Consider the following 25,346-nt stretch of genomic DNA (forward strand, 5'->3'; position numbering starts at 1 on the left):
GATGAGGTTATAAAAAGGGCATGTTCCTTTAGTATTCTAAGCACTTTTAGATTTCTTTCCTGTCTCTTGGTGGTGAAGACAACGATTATGAGAAAGGTGAAAGATCAAGTTTTAAATATCAACTCTACCCTACTCAATAAAGTACCTCAGTTTGTGGTCTATATTCTTTCACAATACAACTCACTTTTGAAAGGTCCAAGATAGGTAACCCTTCTTCGGTTGAAGGCCATTAACCTACGGAAGATCAATCATAACGACAAAACTTAAAATAGGTTTCTAGAAAGAAAACTATAAATTTCCATTCATTACTCTAAAATTGAGTTGGGACTGTAAAACTATTAAGTACAACAAATAAAAACACAACTCAAAATATTAGATGTATATTACTTATGTAGTTCCTTGCTGGGATAATACTATCAACACATGACCTTCCACTGCTGTTTGAAATGCTGCTGAAGTAGGCAGTAAACGGCCTCACTCTTTTTCTCCAACTCCCGCAACTTGGAAGGCCAAAGGATTTGCAATATGCAGTGGCATTGGTTTTATACATTTACATTGGAACCTTGACCATAGGGGCTATTAATCTGTAAGTTTTTTTGACTTTCAAAAGCTGACTGATTGCATTATTATATTTCGAGGTCAGAGTTGGCCCATTCTACTAGGCTGAAGGTTACACCTGAGAACAATATTATTTTTATATACAAAAAAATTCACAAGTGGTTTCTTAGACGTTGCAGCCCTTGAAGTATTCTTTTTAGAGCACCATAATAGGGATTTGGGAGAGTACATTTCTTCCTCCTCTTGACTTAATTACCTGCTTAGAAATGTTTAATTTTATACTGAAGGCTTAATTCCTGAGACATTTGCTTGCAACATGAATTGTTCCATAACAGACCATTAAACAGGGTTCAGGAGAGGCCAACTCCTCCGTGAATGCTGCAAAGCAGAACAAGGTAATCTTAAAAGTGGAAAATATTTAAACCCTGATTTCCAAACCAAATGAGTAAGACTTTCAGTAGTTTTCTGAGAAACATACCTAAAATATTCAAAAGCTATTTTATTAAAGTATACATTGAATTATTTGATCAAATATATAAAGTGTACTATTTAAAGCCATTGTGCTGGTCTTGTGCTAATTGAGATTAATATTTACACAGTAAATGTTTAAGAGGTAGATTATGTAATTTTTATTACTGATAAAAAATGTGTACTTCCAGTCAAAAGCCGTTGAGTACCTAAGTCTTAAAGCATCTTGTGACTCATTCTGCACATATCACTTGATTCTCAAGTATTAATTTGTGGGACTTCCAATTTCAGGTAGACATCCCCTGCCACGCTTCCTACCACCTAGTTAGTGAGCTCAAGGAATTTATGTCATTTTTAACACTAGCTTAAGGAAAAGAAAATTGAGAAAACTCATAATGTAAACTATGTAACGAATTGCAAAATCAAACAACTTTGCATTTTTCATAACATCATTCCATTTCTTTGTTGACGTACAGTTGAAAATTTATTTTAATTATCCTCAGTGTTATTTAAAATAGATGCATAAAAACTTAGTATTTTACTAAATAGTAGGAGATAGGCAAACATTTTAACAAAAATTAGATATTCGACACAGCATTAATATGTTACTAATACAGTAAGCATGCAAACTTTTGACAACTTTATGGGATGATTAAAACTTCTAGATTACTTTAACTCCATAAACTCATAGGATAAATAATGTCCAAAAACCCAACTTTTATCCACTGATTTAAAAATGCCCTATTTCAGACTCAAAAAACAAACAAAAAAAACCAACCTAATACCTCTGGATTATATCTGGACACTGTCTTCCACACAAAACCTAAGTCAAACATAGAAGTTACTGGTACACTGGCAATTCTTTCAATGACATATACCTGAGTAAGAAACAAATGATATTAATGGAAACTGGAAAAAAAAATTACTGTGATGGACTGGGGAGTAAATTTTGTACTCCCACAAGTATGTATACACACACACACACACGCACACACGTGCCTACAAAAAATAGTACTTGCCAGCCATTAGTGTGGTTATTCTAACCGAGTTTACAATGTAAAATCCTGGCCAAGGAGAAACAAAGTTGGCCCCAAACAGTAAGATAAGTATTTAAGAAACAATCTTTTTCTTGCCTATCACAGGGTTTTAAGGTAGAGTTGGCATCTACCTTTGATATCATAAGATTTGATGTCATAAGACTGGTTTTTAATTATTCCAGCAGGTTTAAAAATAACACATGACACTAAAGAAGTAAAAATTTAGAGAACCACACATTGGCTTCTTCTGGGACATTACCTAAGTTAAACAAATATTTTCAAGATTCAAAAGCAAACTGAGTGATACTAAATTTTAACTTTTTGAGGAATATTTAGAATTACTGACACAGTTGTTTTGTGGTGCCTACTATCAATAAACATAAATTCTCCAAACAGCATTACTATTTTAACTTGTCTTGAAATTCCTAAAGTTAAACCTTTTCAAATCTCATCTAGTCATTCAAAGTGAAGTACACACAATTTTTCAACCACTGCTTAACCCATGCCATTAAGGGCACACACTAGCTAGAAGATACGTAGTAAAATTTAATAATCTTGAGTTAAACAGAGCCTGATATACTTACATTTAGAAAGTTAAGACTCTCTGGTATGCCTACATTAAGAAAGTTCTTATAAATTATTCCTATTTATAATTGTATCAAAACAAATACAGGATACTGCCTGGGGAGGAGGAGGGGGAGGGGGTAAGAAAACCTAATACAAAGACAACAAAAACAAGTAAAACTCCAAAAAAAAAAGGAAGGGAAACTCCTTGGGCTTCAAGCTCTGGGACCTGACAGCCAGGCTCTTGTTCTAAGTCCCTGGATAGTATTAACACTTTGAAACAAAATAGTTAAAAGTCAATTCCTTAAAATGTTCTATGTCGATTATATCTCAAAACAAAAACAAAACAAAAAAAACCCAAAAGCCAATTCCTTCTTTATTTTTTGTTACATATGTCAGTTCAAAATGATGTTTATCTCCTTCAAAATGTTATAAATCCTATATAAAAGATGAATAAATCCCATATAAAGAATGAAACTGCTAGCTTTACTAGAGATTTGCATGCTCAAGTTTTGCTTTAATGACCTAAATCAAATGAAAATTTCTCAGGTTTATTTAAAGCAGTACTAAAATACTATTATTTTTAAAAAGCAGGCTTGGTAAATAAATGTTTAGAGTATCTCTGAGTCCCTTAAATAACGTAAGAGGGAAACACTAGGCAAATACCTTTTTATCCTTGAGTAAACTGGCGTTCTATACCAGCATAATCTGCTTCATATGCTAACTGGACACCTTCACTCCCAAGCACAACCCAAAAGAAAAGTGTACTTACCTGAGTTTACTGAAGAATTATAAAGACTACTGATTAAAAAAGAAAATCCTGGGCCTTCCCTGGTGGCGCAGTGGTTGGGAGTCCGCCTGCCAGTGCGGGGGACATGGGTTCGAGCCCTGGTCTGGGAGGATTCCACATGCCGCGGAGCAACTAAGCCCGTGCACCACAACTGCTCAGCCTGCACTCTGGAGCCCATGTTCCACAACAAGAGAAGCCACCGCAATGAGAAGCCTGCGCACCGCAATGAGTAGTAGCCCCCGCTTGCCGCAACTAGAGAAAGCCTGCGCGCAGCAACGAAGACCGAACACAGCCAAAAGTAATAAATAAATAAAAAAATAAAAAATAAAAAAATAAAAAAAGAAAAAAGAAAATCCCTTTAAAAATTTTTACTATCATGGATATATTAAATATAAAGAGCAGCTGTTTCTCAGTCAGAGACAAACTGGTATCTAATTATAAGGTAATAAAAAAATACTACACTGCCCACAGTGTAGCCCATTTAAAACAGGCTGGACTAAAACTATACCCTCATGTGAAATCAGATCCTTAGTAGTCTTGAAGGCTACACTACCAATCTTTAGTTAGAAGGGACTCCTGTAACGAAAGCAATTCTTAGTACACACATACACATCTCATCTCAACTTAAAGAACAAAAAAAGTTATGTTACACAAGATGTGGAGAAAAATATTTACTCAACAGCTTAAAAATTAGTGTAAGAGCTAGAATGAGTAATGGAAATCCAGTTCTTGCAACAGATAGTATCTATTTGTGGCAGCCAAAGATTACTGTGAAGTGAGTTTATCCAGGTTTAGGGTAAAAAGAAATATGGTGTAAACTACTTGTTACTACAGTTTTCACAAAAGAGGGCAAGATTTAACAAGCAATTTAAATGCCAAGAATTTGCCAATCACTTTTTAACTTTTCTTAAATTTAGTTATATTTTGATAAGCAATCTCTAAGAGTTCACCTCTAAAAGGTTTGATGCAAAAAACACAGAAAATGTTCAAAGGGGGAAAAAAAAAAACCTAAATATTTTTAAGTTCACCAGGCTGTTAGGATTTATCAAAAATCTGTGTTCAAGAACAAATGTGGCAAATGACTTTAAAAATAGAACAAACCCATATCTAGGGACTATTAAACAAAGCCTATGCGATACATACAATTACAACAAATTGAAGATTATGGTATAAGTTTGGATGTTGTTAGACACTAAGCCTAGCTTCTCAAAAAATAACAAGTGCATGCTTTCCCTAGAAACTGGAAGGTGCACTACTGCACGCAGCAAAGATACCACAGGAGAACTGGGCATGTTGAGTTGGAGAGTAAGAGTTAAATCACGTCATTCAAATCCCTTGAATTCTAATTCCATCAATTCAAATATAAGCAAAACCTTTTTCCAGTTATATCACATGCATACATAGTTGAATATAGGCACAGAAACTTGTCATTTTTATTTGGGTAACAAGAGTCTCTAAATTACCTTGAAAAATAAATCCTAATTATTACTACTCCTGTAAAAAAAAATTTAGCACATTTTTCACAAATGATTTATGCAGAAGAGAAAAAAATACACATAATTTTATAATATCTTAAACTTTTTTATTCCCTACCAGAGACATTAATTTTGTCTTTCATTTTCTTTCAGTTTTCTACATTTTCAAGTTGCACCTGTATTTAATACTGCTTTAATCTGCTAAAGACATTAACTGATTGCTCTCCTATATCTAAGGATTATATAGTTTTAGTATAAATATATATCACATATTTTCGTAAAATTTTGACAAAACCAAATAAGCCTGCCTTGTTTTTAAGTCCATGCTCCTTCCACTGTTTATAAAATCTGATTTAATGATCAAAAATTCTTGGTTGTCATTCTTCAGTTACAACAGTCTTCCTTCTGAACTACCACTCACTTCTTTTTACAAAATAACAAGCAATAGAAAAACCAAACAAATTATCTTAATCTTAGTTCTTCCTTTCGACTCTATAAAATAATGTGAACTTTGTTTTCTTAAATGAAACGAATACATCCAAAACTCAATACATTCAAATGAGCTGCGTCTCCTTTAAGGTAGTCACCTTGGAAGGCCACAGTTCATTCTCCTAACTATGCTACCACTGCTCAAAATACCTTTAAAACTCTTTTGCGATCGCCTTCAAAGACAGTTGCATACTTCCTACTATTACCTCATAGATTGATTTAATTTTTGGAAACAGTCAAAAGACATTTGGTGCCCAAAAATGGTAACTATAAAACAATCAAGTTGGGTAATACTTTTTTTTTTTTTAACAATATGCAATCTTAAAGTTAATAGTGTGTGTGTGACTTAAATTAGCTCTGAATGCAATTGTAAAAGAGCAAAACCCAAAAGGTTTTGAGCAACGGTAGATTGCTGGAATTAGGAAACAATTTTCCAGCATGATCACGATGCAGGGTAACATTCATTTAGCTGTCTATATTCTGGCGTATTTGTTTAAAGTGAACATTCTGAGAGTTAGAATCGTTTAAAAAGGAGTATCATTCTTAAAAAAAAAAAAAGGATTTTATTCCTTTAAAGTATCACTTTCAAAGTTAAGTACTATGCAAATGTTTTGTTAGAAACTAATTCTCCTTAAAAACTTGAAAGCAAATAACTGACTTATTTGCTCCCAGGCTTTTTAACATTAACTGAAGAAAAATAATTTGACATTTCTAAGGTACTAAAAAACAAAACAAAACCCCACATGTAATAAAAACGCATCAAGAACCAAACTACAATTTCTGAGCTGCACTGTTTATTTTGCTGCTTGAAACCTAAGTGACAGTATGCCACTATAATTATGGGGTTTCATCTAAACCTTTACTACACTGCAGGTACAGAAATATACGGACACATTTTTGGAGAACTGACATTTTGCAAAATGCAGCAAACATTTTAATTTATACATGAGAAAAGGAAGTGTTCAAAAGGGTATGCATTTCAAGTTATTGCAGGTTATTTGTGAGAGAATTTCTGCAGGTAAAACATGTTTAAATTTAACCAACAGTAGCGTGTCAGTGTATTTAAAATCATGACAAAAATCTTCTCTCTGGTCATGTTGCCCATGACAAATTACTATGATGTTGTATGTTTTAGGGCAAGATGTCAATACAGCATAAATCCCACGGCATTTTGGTTTTCTTCTGGAGATTAAAGCTGTTTTTCTTGGGATAAATGCAGCAGCAAAACACAAACCAGTTGATCAAAAAAAGCACTTCTGCCATAACTCCAATAATTTTCGGGACACATCAACCGACAGTAGTTTTGCCATTCCCAGTTCTTTTAAGGGTTACATCTCTGCACTTAAGTATGTCTGTAAAAGCTTGTTCTCTGTTAAGCCAGTTTACTGACTACAGCCTGGTTGAGAGAATTTAGTTGGTTGGTCCATTTATCTAGTGCAGTATATCGGGCACCACCCCTCTTCTGATGATCCAATTCAAGGAGTTGGTTGACTTGATCAATTCGGCCATGAATAGTGCTGGAAATAAATAAATAAAAGAAGACATGTCTACAAACCATTTTCACTAAACATATCTTCTGGACTTCATACAATAGTCACAATATCAATAAATGCAAAAGAAAAAAGCTGCTGCCTACAGTGAATGGTTGAGTTCAGCATTAATTTAACATTCACTACCTTATTCAAACTTCAGACAGAAACCAGATTTCAGCTACCTTTCACCAATTTCATTGAAAGAACCAACAGGCATATATACTTACCCAATTAATCAAGAGCAAATGTAATATGTGAAGCTTTAAATAACATACTGCATTTAAGAAAGATACAATTTCCAAACTATTATATATCATACCTTAAACTTTAAAAACAAAATAATACTATCCATTAAATAATTCTCTAGCTGTATATGGGTCATATACTGAAAGAGAAACCTTTTGAAAAGTCTTTTAGAACTTTTTCAAAGATCATGTGCTTAACAGGATCATTCATTTATAAAAAGCCATCACACACATATATCTCTTTTAATAGAAAACCACAGCCAGAGAGTTTTATGACAAATCAAGAATTCAACTGTTACCACTGCCATCATTATTCAAACTTATGTCCTAAACATTTTGTAGTACAAAACAGTCAAGTACTTACTTATCCAATATGCACTGCACCAGCAAGCTCTCCACATCAGCTACATCTATGTTTAACTCCTAAGACAAGAGACTCATTATAATTCTACCAATTAACTTTTTGAAAGACTTTATGATTTTATATAATTATTCTTAAATATTTTAAATTCATTTCTACCACTTAAAAAAGAAAATTTAAAGCAAATTTCATTATCTGTTCAAAATACTTCCGAGAACACAGGTCTGATAAAATCCAACTTGTTAACTTTAAAAGTATACCCCTGCTATAATTTTATTGTGGTTGGGCTTAGCCATACATTCATTATATATTTTAGCCACTTTCTCTCCTACAATTTTCTCTGAGGCTGAAGGAATCTTTAAAATGAAATATAATGATTCCTTATTTCTCTTTTCTTTTAACTCAATTTATGCCAGGAAAACAGAAAAATTCACACTAAAAGGAAAAACCTTAAGTTATGCTGTATTTTAAAAAGGTAGTATTACAAAATGTTAACAAGAATCACTCTTTTAAATAGACGATAGGTATACTGCATTTATAACTACAAATTATAAATATTAAAATCAATGAATAAAAGTACCTTAGAAATAAAAGGAATATGTATTCTTGTGTAAGGCTTAATTAATTTTATAAGCACTTGTGTTCTGATGTTTCGCAAAAGCTCTGAAAGAAAAAAGTTAAAATAACACAATTGTATTTACTAGTTTGTATAGCTTTATGAATCACTATGTACTTCTAAATTATATTAATTAACTATATCATTTATCTTCTCAAAATACATCTTTCTTCCTAACAAGAACATAAGGTATTTGTATCTAAAAACATCTGGGTTCAACAGATGCATAGTATGATTAAAGGTTGTCTTTCACATAATTTTTTCTTGTTCCCACCTCCCTGATTTTGCTCACGTTGTGATACTACTTAAAATATCCTCTTGCCTTCTCAATAATACTTCACTGCTCATCATTTCCTCTACAGTTTCCTCTTTCAAGAAGCTCTAATTTGTACCCGCAAGTTCCTTATTTTATGCTCTTTCAAAACCTAGAGTAGTACATTTTATACAATGATTTTACAATTGTCCCTAGTTCTTCATGTAAGTGTCCTTTAAAAAAAATAGATAGAAGTTCATGCACAAGACTTCTATATTTTTCTACGCCACAAAATATAGTATCGTTCTAAGTTCAAATAAGAACTTTAAAAATATCTGCTGAATGAAAGAGAAAGGAAGGTGAGGAACAAAAGAACATTGCTTCTGATCTTTGGATTTTCTTAATGCATCTGGAATTCAAGTATTTGAATAAGTTGTCCCAAATGGTTATTAAAAACCCTCAAATAGCTCCATAACAGGTAGGAACACTGGAGGTATAAGCGGTTCCAGAACAAAGAGACGACTTTTATCTTTGTTAATCAGAACTTATTAAAAATCTCATACATTTGTTGGTACAGTGTTAGCCTACCTTTTCAAAGTAAGTGCATCTCAGCATTATCAACAGCAGGCTGTTTTCAAAACTTTTGTTGTCAAAAATAAATCCTAAAAATTAACTTTGAACTTCAACATCAGTAATAAACATGCAACAATATCTAAATTAGAATAAGAAGGTAAAAGGGACAGCCACCTTAAATGAAATCGACATCATATAAGAAATTGATTACATTAATAAATGAAATTGGCTAGTGATTTCTTTAAAACAGCTTTATAATTTTAAGGAATATTCCATTCCATGACAGCATTTAGAAACATTTCTATATTTTGCAATAAACAGAAGAAAAACAGCTTAATTCCATGTAGCTCCATTAAGAAGTACTGTTTGACAGTGACAAAGAAAGTAACAATATCAGCAGAAAGAATATACCTTCAATGTGTTCCCTTATGAAAGGATCATCCATGATGTTGCTGTGATTTGTTTTTAGAATCTTTTCAAATTCAGTGATGTCATTATTCTGATAGGCACTAAGAGAAAAAGAAAAGCATAAATTTTGTCAAACATGAAGAAGTCATATATTAAATCAGATAAACCAAAGAGCCTATTTCTCAATTTTTATATGCAAAAATCTAAATTATATTATAGTTTCTGTCATGGAAATTGGAATTAAACACACATGTATCCTTCTGAAAATAAAATGAATTTCCTTTTTAATGCTTTTGGTTTTATAAAGGAAAGATAAATTATATCTTCTGGGGTTATAATATTATATTTATACATAGCTAATTAAAATCTTCCCTAAATCTTGGTATTAAGAATTGACAACAGTTTAATAACTGTTTAATGCTTGATGCTTTTAACTTAAATTGTGCGTTTAATCCCTAAGAAACCAGGTTTCATGCATACTACTGTATGGAGGAGTTTGGATATAAGACAGTATATCCTCCCTGAAGGTTATTCAGAAATGCAGCTTCCTAATTTTTATCTTCTAGAAAGGTACCAGCAACTGCCAAAACTTCTTAAAGGGAACATTTGATTCTCAATTCTCTCTAGCCTTAGAATTCCACTGAGCTATACAGCAGAAACATTGGTGGCAGATAATTAGTGCCAAATGGGATACACACACAAAGTAGAGAGTGATGGACACTGCTGCAGAAGGCCAAAGGCTGATTTACATTCATGATTCTCTGAGACGTCTACTATCTACTCTCGGAGGCACTATGGGGATTTTGCTACAGGTGCTGAGAAGGAAGAAGCCAACCTTCTGGATATGGCACCACTGTCTGCTTTATATGTAAGACATATCATCAGCCATTCTGCACGCCCTCTGCTGTGCTTCCATCTGTTGGGTCGCAATGTAACTTCATGTTAGGGACAGGTGATTCAAGTGCTTCAACAGGAATTATTTTCCTCTAGTCTGCTGGCAACTGACTAGGAAGATAAAATTAGGAAGCATTACTTTTCTTACCTACCCCAAATATATTATTGTAATATATAATACTATAGGAGGATATATTCAAATAGTGAAAACACTTGCACACACATATATTTTAACCAAAAGACATTCTTCCACTATTTAAGTGGCTTAAAAAAAAAAAATCTTACACAAAATGTGGGACACCACAGGCCACTTCTTTCAAAATTTATCATTAAAATAAGTTTTAGAGTTCCAATACAGAGGCTTCACTAGAGTAAATTGTAAGACATAATATACAAATATAGCCATTACTTTTTAAAGGTCTGATAAATCAGTACTTTAATCCATTTAATGCATTTAACCAATTTAATTTGAACAAAATATTAATGTCCAGGGCAAAACTTTCCCTCAATATTTCTTTAAGAGTTTTAAAAGTTAAACTGTTGCTTAGCAATATAACTTAATAAACATTTTTTAAAAGTATTATGTAGCTAACCTCTATAAACAGATAATCTCTTAATGTGGCCAAATGTAGGTAGAATAAACTATTTGAAATAAAGATGGAGAAGCCTCCTTTCATAACTAAAATCAACTTAATTCAACAAATATATATTAAGATAAACTAAAGAAGTAAACAATAAAAAAGAAACTGATTTTTTAATGTTGCAGTTTAGGTGTTTTTTTTTTTGCGGTACGTGGGCCTCTCACTGTTGCGGGGCGTCTCCCGTTGCGGAGCACAGGCTCTGGACGCGCAGGCTCAGCGGCCATGGCTCACGGGCCCAGCCGCTCCGCGGCATGTGGGATCTTCCCGGACCGGGGCATGAACCCGTGTCCCCTGCATCGGCAGGCGGACTCTCAACCACCGCGCCACCAGGGAAGCCCAGTTTAGGTTTTTTATCCCCTAACCATTCGTAGTCCCCTTAAAATAAAATCTTTCTTATTTTTTACAGCTAAAATTAAGGTTTCAAACAAACAAAAAGCCTAGTAACTTGTAAAAGTCATAGCCAAATAAAAACAAAGTAAATGAGGACATTTTACATAGAAGCTTAAACAGTATTATGAAATAAGCTATTCTCTCCAAGTATATAAAATTTATATGTAGGTGACTCATAATTTATAGTCTAACATTACTTTTTTAAATTAAAAAAAAGACTATTAAGACAATGCCTGGTCATCTAAATTACCTAAAAGTATCTGAAAACAAACAAAAAAACCCAACCTTGCACCATGTCCCTAACTACATTCTTCCTGTCTTGGTACTCAGCCGTACAATCTAAACAATGGACTTGAAACCTAGTAAGTTCCTTGGTTTTCTATAAAGAAAGCCCATTAAAGCCTAGGCTCCATCTATTCCTGGCCCAGAGGAAAATTTTTCTTGCTCATTGATTTCTTTTACAAAAACAGGTCTTTTCTAGGCTCTTTGCTTGGTTTCATTTTCTTTAATTTTGTTTAATATTAATTGATTATGGCAGGTTTTTTAGTCATTAGCTATAATTAGTCATATCTTTCTCCACAAAAGGCAATAATAAATCCTTAGATTTCTTACCAGTATGACACCTCTGCTGCTCCTTACATCAGAAATTTAGCTGAGGCAAATTTATTTAAAGTGATTTTTAATCTTGTCAATTAAGAAAATATACAAGTAAAGAAACTGTCTTACTGAAAATTCTTGACTAATGTAGACCAATTCATAATTTCATTTTGGATTAAGGCAGGTAGAAACTGTAACATTGTGAAATTGTTCTAAAACCTCTACAGCTTTCTACTGAAAAACAGTGTGTGCACACACTCATACAGATAATGAATACTTATAAAATCTCGTGACTAACAGAAACAGTAAAATAAATGACTTCAAAAATTTCATCAACTTTGGTATACTTCAAGCCAAAATACAAGAGAGCAAACATTGAGTATTAACTGAATTCTGAAAAGTTCTCTCCTCTCTCCTATTTATTCACTGCTTTAAGGTAATTTACCTTAACTGAAATATTAAAGCTTACCTTACTAAATTCGTCATTGCTAGAATTTCTGGATCATTTTTGTAAGGTTTGGCCTAAACAGTTAAAAAAAAAGAAGAAGAATTAATTGTGTATGTACAAAGAAAGAATACATTTATTTTCACAAGAGATAGCTGATAGAAATGAAGAATTAGAGCACAAACATACCTCCTGTGAGTCAAATGGATTTATTCCCGATTTCATTAGCATATTTGCTAAGACCAAATATTTTAAGCAAGTGGTTCGTCTTGGACTTCCCGATTCATCATAATTCTTGAAGGCTTCAAAAAAATCAGTGTGTGCCTTTTCAAATTCACCTTCTCTCAAGTGCATTTTACCACCACATTCTGTAAAGAATAAAACAGGAGAAAAGAGGACATTTTCAGTTCTGTAATAACAAGATTGAACACTTTATAAAAATCAAATGAAAACTATTTCAGTGCTTCCAGTCTTTTAATTCTATATCTTGAAGACTACTAGCTCCTGTAGTGTGTAAAGGGCACATACTTTAATTCTTAAAAGCAAGCTCTTCATTAAACATCAGCCAAACAAGCATTTGCAAATCTTTATTCTCAGTTGAAGTAGAAAGTAATTTTATCAAAACTACAATGAGCTACCACCTCACACCAATCAGAATGGCCATCATTAAAAAGTCTACAAATAGCGAATGCTGGAGAGGGTGTGGAGGAAAGGGAAGAACCCTCCTACACTGTTGGTGGGAATGTTAAATTGGTGCAGTCACTATGGAAAACAGTATGGAGGTTCCTCAGAAAACTAAAAACAGAATTACCATATGATCCAGCATTCCCACTCCTGGGCATATATCCAGAGAAACTTATAATTCAAAAAGATACATGTATCCCTATGTTCACAGAGCTCACAGTAGCCAAGACATGGAAACAACTTAAATGTTCATCGACAGATGAATGGATAAAGAAGATGTGGTACATATACACAATGGAATACTACCTGGCCATAAAAAAGAACGAAATAATGCCATTTGCAGCAACATGGATGCAACTAGAGATTATCATACTAAGTGAAGTAAGTCAGAAAGAGAAAGACAAATCCCATATGATATCACTCATATAAAATAAAGCCACAAATGAACATATCTACAGAACAGAAACAGACTCACAGACATAGAGAACAGACTTGTGGTTGCCAAGGGGGAGGGGAAGGAGGAATGGACCGGAAGTTTGGGGTTAATAGAAAACTATTACATATAGAATGGATAAATAACAAGGTCCTATTGTACAGCACAGCACACTATATTCAATATCCTGTGATAAATCATAAAGGAAAAGAATATAAAAAAGAATGTAGATATATGTATAACTGAGTCACTTTGCTGTATAGCAGAAATTAACACATTGTAAATTAACTATACTTCAATAAAAAATAAATCATTAAAAAAGAAAGTAATTATATATATATCATTACAATTCAACAATAGAACTTCTGATGGTGAATTTTTTATTAATAATATCTTTACTGATGTAAATTTTACAAAGACAAAGATTCATCCTAATTCCCTTCTAAGACTAGATCATTTCTTTGACTTCACTACTTTGCCTTTTATTTTCACTAAAACAAACAACCTTCAGAGTCACTCAATCATATGTAAGGACACCTTGATATCTTCCCATGACAACTGCCCACCCTTTCCAAACCAAACTTGCCTCTGATGACTCCCATGATCAGTGGATGAGGGATGGCAGACTTGATGTGAAGTGACTGTTCATAGAGTGCTTTAAGTTTTTTGTTATTTTTCTGTGCCGTGTACATTTGAATTTCCAAAGCATATATTTCTAATAACTGTGTGCCTTTTTTCAGGTCATCTTCTCCATCATCAGTCTAGGAAAGCAAATAATGAACATTTAGTCAAGACAGAATTCAGAGTCAACCTAGTGATTTTTACTTGAGTTACCCTGAGAACCTTACACTTATAATACTAATTCTGTGGGAAAATGCATAACAAATTTCAGTTGGGACCTAGATTACTAAGAACATGACCTTCAATGGCCAAAAAGGAACCCATTTTCTAGTCATTTTTGTATTTTCTAGTCATTCAATAGGAAAAAAGTGGCCAGAGGTATTTTTTTATGTATAAAAGTTGCAATGTTTTGTTTTAGCTAGGAGATTATGAATGGTCTTCTCCAAATCTTCACAACTACTTTAGATCCACTGATTCAATCAAAAGCACTTCTCAAGAGCCTTCCTAGAGCCAGGTACTGGGACTACCTTGGGGAAATACAAATTTAAATAAGCCAATGTCCCTGATCTCAAAAAGTTCATAATCTAGAAGACCAATCTGTCAACAGATAAATTATAATATAAATGATAATAACTCTAGTTAAGTATGAACCAAATGCCAAGAATGGAAGAGAAAGGACTAATTCTCTTGGGGGATGTCAAGGGAATAACAAAGGTGGGGAGATCTGAGTTCGACTTTGAAAGATGACCAACAGCCCACAAAACACAGGCCATGAAAAACAGAATATGGTCAACAGTCAGATAATCATAACATCAAGCACTGACATACACAAAGCCAAAATTTATTATTTATTTAGTCTTCCAACTTAAAACTTCCCTTTATTTGTTTTTCACTGAGTCACAACCAGACCAAAAAATATGATATGTAAGACAATCTGTACGTTCAGATTATTATGCATCTCTCTATGCTTTAATGTTATTTACAATCCAGATGGCATTTTCCTTATGTTCTGAAATAAACCAAGCAAAAACTTCTCCAGAGGGCTTTTTCATACTCCTTATGTATATATTTGTAAGACTTTTTAAAATTAGAAATGCCTTCTCAACCATTTTCATTTCATGTGGAAGTGAACACACAGCTGGTTATGTATCAGATTCCCTTAAGAATGTATAGATAAGAAACAATCCATAAATGACTGATCTGCCTTATAAACCAAACCTATTATGAAATATAAAACATTTTCCTGTTTTTAAAAACTAAAAAAAGGTAAAGTTATTAAATGAAAATATCTGCAGATGATTTAGAACACTTTTCTGATTAACTTTTTACCCATTCACAGAAATAACACATATAATTAAAGTAAGAGTACATGGCATTGAAAGAGCATAAAAATATTTAAAACAGTATTTCTACATAATATTTAAACTAATATCAAGTAACTTATTGATCAAGACAAAAAAGGAAATACAAAATTACAGCTCACATTTAGAAAGTTATACAGGTGTACTGTCCAGACCACATGGTTATCCAAATTTAAATTAAATTAAAAACTCAGTACCTTCATCTCACTAGTCACGTTTCAAGTGCTTGATGACATGTATTTGATGCTACCATATTGGAGAGCACAGTTACAGAATGTTTCTAACATCACATGAAGTTCTATGGGACAGTGGTGTTACAGAGGATTCATACATGAAAACTAGAATATAAAATATCTTTATGATGTATGTCTATAATATCCTTTCCAATTTTCATAGGGTACATAATTAAATATGAAAGCCTTATTCTTAGTATTAATGACTGGTCTGTTCATTTATTGATACCTATGCCTCATTCTACAAAAATAAGGATTGAAATTAGGACTAGGAGGAAGAAATGTAATTCTCAGAGAAAATTAGCTTTCTGGTAACTTATTTTCCAAATTTTATTTTTGCAATGATGCTTGAACAAAAACATCCCTAAACAATGTTTCAAATACAATTTTTTCTTATGCTTTTTTATTATGAAGAAATATTAAGAAAAAATAAAAGAATGCTACCTGGCAGGACTGATGTAACTGGCGTAAAATTTTTTGAAGCTTTCCATATTCCTCTCGTTCTAAATATAATTTCCCCAGCTGTAAAAAAATAAACTTATTAAAATTAAAAGATTTCAACAGAAGGTGCATCTTTATAGAGTTTATCAAGGATACCCGCCCACTCTTCAAAAGAAAAAAAATGTAATTATAATTGTTACCTTTGTATTTGTCTTAAACCACAGTCTGTCATTCTTAGCATCTTTCAAAGCTTCCAGTGTTGTTTCATAGAATTCCTGCAGTAAATCCATCTGACATAAAAAATCAGAATTCTATAATTGTAAACAGCAAATTTGTACCTGTTAATAAAGTTAATTTGAGCAAACTAAAAGTGCATCTTTGAACTTTAATATACATAAGATACACTATCTGTATCTTATTGAATGTCTGTGACAGTCCACAAAATTAACAAAACTTTAGCAAAGTACAGACCAAATTTACAAAAAGTGCCAAGATGTGTTTTTATGCGTTAAAAAAAATAAAACCCAGAAAATGTCTAATGCTTTAGTAGTACAGGTTTGTCCTTTTCAATCTAATAACTTGTTCTATATTAGCAAAGTAAATGACATGCACATAGAACTAGTTGTGCTGTTTATTATTAATAGTGTATATCTTATGCACTCAACTCTTATTTGGTGCCTACTATATGGCAAACACTAAGTTGTTAAAGAAACAAAGAATAAGCCTCTTCCCTCAAAAATTCTTCTATAAATGTCACTAATCAATTAACTGGACTACAAGCTTTTAAGTTACTGGTAAACTGTTGGAGTTGAGCGGAGGGAAAAGTCTAGCACAATTTTAGCTGAGTCTAACACCATCAGTTCATAAGTCTGACTTTTTTAATGGAAATTGCTGTTTGTTTTGCATTATGATAAGCCCCTCTGTCCCCCTCCCCCCGCTTCTGGCTCTACCTTTGTTTGAATACCTGATTCTCTAGGTCTCTACTTAACAGGATCAAGAGGTAAGAGGGCCATGAGAACAGGAAAGCTTGATACTTTCAGAAAAGGTTGCCTATTTATTCACGACTGCCGATGGCACAGTAAGTCAAGTGTTGCCCAACCAATATCTATACTTACTTTCAAAAAGACAAAAAGCTTACATATAATAGCATGAAGCAACACACAATCTTAAAGTTTTAAATTACTTAATTCCCCCCCAATATCTGGCATACCATTTATGAATAATGTACAAAAAACTGTTTTGATAACACTTGTTTGTAAAACTCAGAAAATATTTTTCCACTTAAGAAAAGCCCCCTGATATTTAAGAACTCTAGAATTAGTGCCATTAAGTGTTAATGTTCTGAACATAAGTTTATCTTCCTCTATTTCCATTACATATATTTTAGATATAAACAGTAAAAATAAACTGCCTCAAGAAATAAAAACAACATCTAGCAGAAAAGACAGAATGAAAGACGATGATTCTGAGATGAACATTTTTTGAGTACAAAGAGTTATCAAACGTTCTAAGAAATGCTAAGTGATATAGAAAATACTTCTTGTGCTCCAACATCATAGCGTAAGAAAGCTGAAACTTAGGACTATGTTGCTTAAAAGAATATAAACGAACAGTCCAATTAAAAATTACCTTAGCAATAAAATAATCATTGCTTTTCTTAATAATCAAAGACTAGAATAATGAAAGCACTATCATTCCCCATACCCACTGTAGTTTCATCATCCATCATCCACCTATTCTTTGTAATAGAACTTATTGAATTGAACACCTAATGAGTAATGCCAATTACTAATCGATATGAGTACAGGTTCTCCTCACAAGGATCTTTATCTAATCAAATCTACACAAACCACCTGACTCACTGTTAAGTATTAACAGCTCAGGGTGGCTAGCTGAAGTGCTGATGAAGTTTATTAGAAGGAACTGTGATAGTAACTGTATGGGAGTCTAATATAAGCCTGCAAAAGTTGTGTGCAGATTGTTAGTATCTGAAGATGATATTTAAAGAGATTAAGCTAGGGTTATAATCTTTTAATATTATACAATTAGTACTGTAATCAAGAATAAAATACACATTATTTTTAAAGCACGCTAAAAATAAAAACGAGCATAACTGCTTAAATAAAACCTCTAGGCCTTAAAAACAAAAAAGCAAAGCCCGTAGTATAAATGATAAACATATTAATAAGTACTAAGAGGGAAAAACAGAATCTAACCTGCTTAGAAGTGGAGATATAATCAAGAATAGAATTAATGGATTTTTCAGAATAATTTCTTGTGACCGCACTCCGAATATAGGTCAATAGTTGTTTATATCTGTTCATCATTTCTGGAAAGTTTGTCTGTGAGGGAAGAAAAGTGCATTACTAGGTATATATTTATTTACTAAGTTATATACACATGATTAAGATTATAGTACATATTACTAGCTAATTGAAAAATAGTTTTTCAATAATAGAGAAACTGTATGACAGAAACATAAATAAAAAATTTAGCTTAAATTTGTAATTACTAGATTACTCAGTAAATGAATCAAATTTTTGAAGTTAGGCTTTGAAAAAGTACCACTTACAGATTTTCCAAATTTCAGATATTGTTCCTCATGGCACAACAAGCACATTTATTTAAATCACAAAAACTACTAAAATATTCATAGACCAAAAGATAGAAATAAGTCCTACTTTTCAAATATTCTTTCCTAAAAATTTACCCCTTCATCAGGAAGCTCTCTAACAATAGTTATGTATTTCTTCTCTCCCTATTATTGGCAGGCTTTTATATTAAAATGTGAAGTGAAAGAATCTCTTCAAGCCCAGGTACTCATCCCACTATCAAGAAAAGTCCTCCCAACCCCTAAAAAGGGGAAAAGTCCTCCCACCTAAGGCCCTACTCAACAGCAGATGTAGCTACTGTTGCTATTCCTTGCAGGACTATTTGCATTACTGTGGTTATTCCAGGTAACATGAAAGATCTGAGGAAATAAAGGACTATTAGTGAAATTTCCAGCACTTAAATATTTTGGCAGAGGGTCTATCATCCCTCAGAGCATATCATATAAGTCAACTTATGAGTCTAACCTTATAACCTGCATCCACAGTCCCCACAATCTCCAAGTGCTGTTAATCCCTCTTTTTATTGGGACTAACAATATACTCTACTTTTAATCACAGAGTGGAGCAATGGCAGATACAATGCTTTTTTTCTTGAATGACAGAACATGTAAATTTATTAGGGTGAAGAATAAATTAATGACACTGTAATTTTTCTGCTTATGACTATGTTCTGCCCTGGTATATAGCATGAAGGACAAAAAAAGAAAAACATGAGAAGACTCCCTGAAACGTTCTAAGCAAGTGAATTACAAAAAAGAAAACTAGTAGGGGTAGGTGAGAAAAAACAGATAGAACAATGAGAAAAGCTTTAGCAATATACATCAAACTACTTTCGTTTCCAAGTATACCAACACCACGTGGGGGTAAATAATAGGTAACACCCTCTCAATGAGCCACTAAAACCCAAGTTATAGAACGTATCTCCTAGCAAAATGGAAATCAGAAATATGACTGTCCCAACTTTGAGATTATATCTTGATACTGAAATAGGATTTTAGCAAAAAGTTAGTTTTGACTTCATTTCCTTATGCCACAATAACTTTAAAGCTAATTTTTCAAAAATTATGTTACTGTAATTAAAGATTGAGGGACGATTAGGTTTACTGGTTTTTATTTGCAGTGGTGAATGCACAGAGCAGCTGACAACAAACCTTTCTAACTTTTTACTGCCCAAGAGGACTACACAGAAACATGAGTCTGACTCTGAATCTAACTCAAAAATGAGGCGGCAGGGATGGAAGCTGAAACTACTCTTGTAAACCACAACTTATTCAGAGGTGCTACTACAGCATATAAAAGGTAGAGAAGGAAGGTAGGCAAAATAACACAAAATACAAATAGTCCTCTCCTTTCACTTGCTTCCCATCGTGGCTCAAGGTAAAATGGTAAAATCAAACCCTACGGGTGGCATACATTTAAACGGGCTCAAAAACTAAACGACTGCTATAGTATGTTAAAATAGTAGATTTCTATAGGGTCTCTTGGTATTATTTCAAATCACAGAATCTTAGGAGTTGAACATGGGCCCGTAACGTCACCGTAATTGTTCAATCAAAATCTCCATCCCCTGAGACACCTGATGCTTCCATAGCCCTCTAAATTATAAAATATACTGAACGTATTCTGAAGATATATAAAGCCACCTGGGTTTACCAATGGATTATTTGTGGGGTGAGAGACAAAGAGAGGAGCCATGAAGGTTTTGGCCCTAATCAGTTGAAGAGGAACGTTTTGTAATAAAAAGTACAACCTCAGAACTCCAAAATAAACACTAATAGTTTGTTTAAAAGTCACTCTATTAAGAGTCTCATGCTCTACTGATTGACCTAGCCTGGCAGCGAAAAGTCATTCTATTAATAATGCAGCTAAATACTGCCCATGTATCGAAAAGATAAGTTTTCTTAAACAGAAAACTTTGTATCCTATGCAGAATTTTTAAAATTTAGTACTACTGTAGTCACAAATGAAAAGCAGGCTAAATATGGAAACATATCAACAGAATTATTTTAGAGAAATAGATATAATGACATTTTGTTGCCATGAGGTTTTTAAGTACAGAATTTCATTAACAGTTTAATTCCTCTCGAAACAAATCTTACCAACTTGAAGTTAATCTTAATCATTTGTTTCAGTGCTTTAAATCCCCATTCTCCTTTTTCACCTTCAAGTTCCAAAACCTAAAAAAAGAAGAAACTTCCAGTATAATTTAATACCGTTATTTTCTAATGACACTCAATATCTAAGTTGTAAACTAATTTTACATTATATGCATGAAAAACACTGCCCCAAGAACTCTACTTCTCAATGTCATTTTTAATAGGCTTAAGAAAAGAAACCAGCCTTAAAATGCTTACTTAAGGTAAGTGAGCTTATTTTGAAGTTTCTTCATCAAAAGATTAAATAAGAACTACTTCTTGATTATACAATCCCAGAAGTACTTTTTATTCCTCTGAAAAATCCGCTGGTAAGAATAACCCAAAAGTTTATCAATAGGAAAGAAATCACACTATTTAATAATGAAACCACACCTGTGTGATTTGTCACCAAAAGACAAAGGAACAGGATTGCAGGGATAGTAACTATTGACCAGCATGTTGATTCTCTTTCTGCCAGAACCATACTAGCTTTTCAGGACAATGGCCCTGCTCTACAGATAACCTGATTGGAAAAAACAAAAGGATAGCCCTTTTCAAATATTTGCTTTTGTTGCATAATGCAAACTTATTTTACAGGATTATCACTAAGTATCCAAACGTACTACTGATACAAAATCACTTGGAATTTACTTGATTTAAGACATCATTTAGAAAAATATAAGACACAGAACCAGCCAGAAAACATATGAACCTTTTGGAAACTGCTTAATGCTGCTTTTGGGTCGTCTTCTTTTAATGCTTTGGAATTATAGTACTGATTTTCCAAATCCACATTTGGCTCAGAGTTACTATCTTCAGAGTATTCCTGTGTGTTAGAAAGAGATATTAAAATGAAGGAAAAAAAGAAAAGAAACCCACACATTGCTAAAATGTGAATAATGTTAAGAGAAAATCCACACATTTATAAAAAACAAAACAATTACATAGGTGAAACCCCACTGATGTTTAAACATTAGTTAAATAACAAGGGGAAAACCCCAAATCAAGTGGCTAGCAGAGTACAGTAGTCCCTCCTTATCCGTGGTTTCACTTTCTATGGTTTCAGTTGCTCCATCAGTTGAGGTATAGAAACTGGAAAATTCCAGAAATAAACAATTCGTAAGTTTTAAATTGTGAGTCATTCTGAGTAGCATGAAGACATCTCTTGCCATCTCTCTCTGTTCCACCCTGAATGTGAATCATCCCTTTGTCCAGCATATCCCACCTGTCCTGTGAGTCACTTAACAGCGGGCTCAGTTATCAGATCCACTATTGTGGTATCACAGTGCTTGTGTTCATGTTACCCTTACTGTACTTAAAAATGGCCCCAAAGCTCAAAAGTAGTGATGGTAGAAATTCACATATGCCAAAGAGAGGCCCTAAAGTGCTTCTTTTAATTGAAAAGGTGAAAGTTCTCAACTTAAGGAAAAGAAAAAAAATGTATGCTAAGGTTGCTAAGATCCATGGTAAGAACGAATCTTCTATCCACAAAATTGTGACGGAAAAAAGAAATTTGTGCTAGCTTTGCTGTTGCAGAAGTTATGGCCACAGTGTGTGAAAAGTACTTAGTTACGATGAAAAAGGCATTAAATTTGTGGATGAAGGACATGAACAGAAAACATGTTCTGACCGATGGTAATGTATTATGCCAGAAAACATTGAGCCTATACAAAGATGTCAGCAAAGGATTCCCTGAAACAAGTGACACCAGGCCATTTGCTGCAAGTAAGGGATGGCTGCCTAGTTTCAGGAACAGGTTTGGACTGAAAAATATAAAATTACTGTAGAGGCTACATCTGCTAATGAAGAAGTCATTGTCACATTTCTGGCAAAGTTGAAGGAGTTAATTAAGGACAGAGACCATATTCGTACAACTTTTATTACAGTATATTGTTATAATTGTTCTATTTTATTATTCTTGTTAATCTATTACTGTGCCTAATTTATAAATTAAACTATATTACAGGTATGCATGTATAGGAAGAAACACAGCATATATATGGTTTAGTACTGTCCTTGGTTTCAGGCAAACACCGGGGGTCTTGAACTACTGTAGAATCATTTCTTTCCTTCAGGTCAAAACTATGATTTCCACAGAATCAACACAAAAGCAAATTGTAAAGAAATATTGGTTATGATCTTCAGTTCTGTAGTGGTTAACCTTTTGTTGATAATAGAGCCTGAGAAAAATCAATGTGAATACTAATTATTATGTAAATGTTACCTATTCACCTTTAACTCCATAATCTAGCTTTTGCTACTCCCTGAGTCTAAATTTCATTATTCTAACATGGCCTGACTACTGAGGATGGTAATCTATATATAGCAGAGTACTCTGTTACTAAATATAACTATATGTTTATAAGAATATTTGCTTTATGTGCATTCCACATTACTCAACAGCTGTTTAGTTATATTAACACACTTTAGTCTTGTAACAAATCAAAATAAATAAAACAAAATTTAGTTATATAGTTTTATGTGACTTTTCATCACATAAATTCAGTTCCTAGTTATGGAACAATAAAGCACCAAGAAAAATTGGAGTAACACTATTTTGTGGAGCGGTATAAACAAGAGTTTAAAATAGTTCCAGGATATGATATTCAATTTAATGATGAGGATTATAAAATATACATAAATTAGTGTAGTAAAAACTATTATTTTAGGAAGAGAGAAGATTATTTCCTTCAGCTACGAGTCATCACAAAGGGCAAGTTTATGCCAAATTCAGAATTGTGCCTGAAAGTAAACAGAAAAAGACAAGAACAGCTATTTCTAAATCCAAGTACAGGTAAACTTTTTTTGCAGATACTTATGAGAAATTTTGTATTGTCTCATAAAGGCACATGAAAGAAAAAATGCACATGAGTGTAGTGTTAGAAAGCTCAAAAATATGTAAACGCAAGACGAATTTTTCCTATGACCAGTAGATGGAGGGAGGTGTTTGATCTTAGTATAGAATCAGTTTTAGCTGACCACAATGGCTTTGTAATGTGCGCCCTCTGGAGGATAATTATTTCCTTGTATAAAGATACTTCCTGTGAAGCACTGGCACTCTGTCTCACAAATGTAAGTATCAGGAATTCAGTTATGCTCAATATATGAAAATCCTCTGGAACACTTCTCTTAGAGTTGGGATCAAATTCTGAGTAGTGCGTAAAGTTCATAATCACTCATTCACTTCCTAACCCTGTAATTTAGGTTTGACTACAGTAAAACTGATTAAACTAAAAGAGCAATTAATAAATAATGAACATGCCAGTGTATACACCAAATCATGTTATTAGAGTAATGGCTTCTGAGCCAGGTTGTGAAAGATAAATGGGAGTTTGCATGCTGGACAAAACAAGAAAGGGGAAAAGAGAACAGCAGACACGAAACTGTAACGGGAGATAGCTAAACAACTAAAAGCAATCATACCGCTGGAACATAAAAAGTCCTTACTGATTCTACCTTGAACATGAATCCCAAGTCCATCCACTCCCCCCTGCCCCGCCACCACCCTAGTCTACCACGCCACTTTCATCTCTCCACAACTATAACCTTCCCATTCTCCTTTTTTTTTTTTTTTTTTGCTGTACGCGGGCCTCTCCCGTTGTGGAGCACAGGCTCCGGACGCGCAGGCTCAGCGGCCATGGCTCACGGGCCCAGCCACTCCGCGGCATGTGGGATCTTCCCGGACCGGGGCATGAACCCGTGTCCCCTGCATCGGCAGGCGGACTCTCAACCACTGCGCCACCAGGGAAGCCCCCCATTCTCCTTTTTAACTTTCAAATTCCAGTCTTCCTAGGGTAAGCAGCCAGAATAATCTTCATAAAATGTAAATTATCTCATTCCTCTTCTCAAAAATGGTTTCCCATTGCTCTTAAAATCAAGTTCAAAAATCACCAAAATGTGACTCGATTATGCACCCAACCATATCTCCTGTCTAGCCCTCCCTCATTCACTTTGCTGCAGCCACCCTGGCCTTACCTCACAAGTTGCCAAACTTGTTCTCACCTTTACATGACATTCCTTTTTCTTTCTACTTCTCTTCATCCTATTAACCACTGCATGTCATTACAGCTTAAGCATCACCTCCTCAGGGAAGACTTGGAGTAAAGAATCATAGCTATAAAACCTACTCTCACCTTTGGAAATCAGTTCTTCTCAGTTATTCTCTAGTAACTGTTCAATAATATATGGGAATAGCTAGAACCAGAAAATGACCTTTATGCAACCCAAATCTTCAGAATGCACCCCTGAACTTGGAAGCAAAATATCTTTGATTTACATCTATCACCAAGTCTAAGAATCTGGACTCTTACTCAAAGCCCATTTATTTTTGGTTTCTTAACCCATAACGGATTAGGAAAAAAAAAACTGACCAGTAGAAGCTGAGAGGCACACATGAATAGGACATGGAGTTGCCAGAAGGTTAACTTCAATTACTGGAAATTACTGAACTGATTATAACATTGTTGAAGGCAGGAACCTTTATATTTCCT

The 25,346-nt window shown here is 33.6% G+C and overlaps 1 protein-coding gene and 1 long non-coding RNA gene across 5 annotated transcripts in view; both read right to left on the reverse strand.

Annotated features, from left to right (window-relative positions):
- Positions 1-3,442, reverse strand: part of LOC113614809 (uncharacterized) — a 35,184-nt gene extending 31,742 nt beyond the window's left edge. For 2 of the 3 annotated variants that reach the window (XR_003430737.1, XR_003430735.1), the window contains exons 1-2: positions 1,805-3,442; positions 185-936 (exon numbers count right to left, since the gene is read on the reverse strand). This is a non-coding gene — a long non-coding RNA (uncharacterized LOC113614809). The remainder of the gene's footprint in view (positions 1-184; positions 937-1,804) is intronic. The other variant, XR_003430736.1, reaches the window with a different exon arrangement.
- Positions 3,443-4,821: 1,379 nt separating this feature from the next.
- The window catches only part of COPS2 (COP9 signalosome subunit 2), a 28,632-nt gene continuing 8,107 nt past the window's right edge, over positions 4,822-25,346 (reverse strand). The window contains exons 2-13 of one of the 2 annotated variants that reach the window (XM_027096625.1): positions 21,569-21,682; positions 20,821-20,898; positions 18,326-18,451; positions 16,310-16,399; positions 16,113-16,190; positions 14,040-14,214; positions 12,526-12,704; positions 12,361-12,413; positions 9,373-9,470; positions 8,100-8,182; positions 7,523-7,581; positions 4,822-6,898 (exon numbers count right to left, since the gene is read on the reverse strand). In XM_027096625.1, the coding sequence (XP_026952426.1) occupies positions 6,754-6,898; positions 7,523-7,581; positions 8,100-8,182; positions 9,373-9,470; positions 12,361-12,413; positions 12,526-12,704; positions 14,040-14,214; positions 16,113-16,190; positions 16,310-16,399; positions 18,326-18,451; positions 20,821-20,898; positions 21,569-21,682 (1,278 nt within the window). In that variant the 3' untranslated portion in view covers positions 4,822-6,753. Of the gene's footprint in view, positions 6,899-7,522; positions 7,582-8,099; positions 8,183-9,372; positions 9,471-12,360; positions 12,414-12,525; positions 12,705-14,039; positions 14,215-16,112; positions 16,191-16,309; positions 16,421-18,325; positions 18,452-20,820; positions 20,899-21,568; positions 21,683-25,346 lie in introns of both variants that reach the window. The other variant, XM_027096624.1, reaches the window with a different exon arrangement.

Source organism: Aethalodelphis obliquidens, unplaced genomic scaffold, assembly GCF_003676395.1.
Source record: "Aethalodelphis obliquidens isolate GAN/ISIS:26980383/991018 unplaced genomic scaffold, ASM367639v1 scaffold105, whole genome shotgun sequence".
In the NCBI taxonomy this organism is placed as follows: Eukaryota; Metazoa; Chordata; class Mammalia; order Artiodactyla; family Delphinidae; genus Aethalodelphis; species Aethalodelphis obliquidens.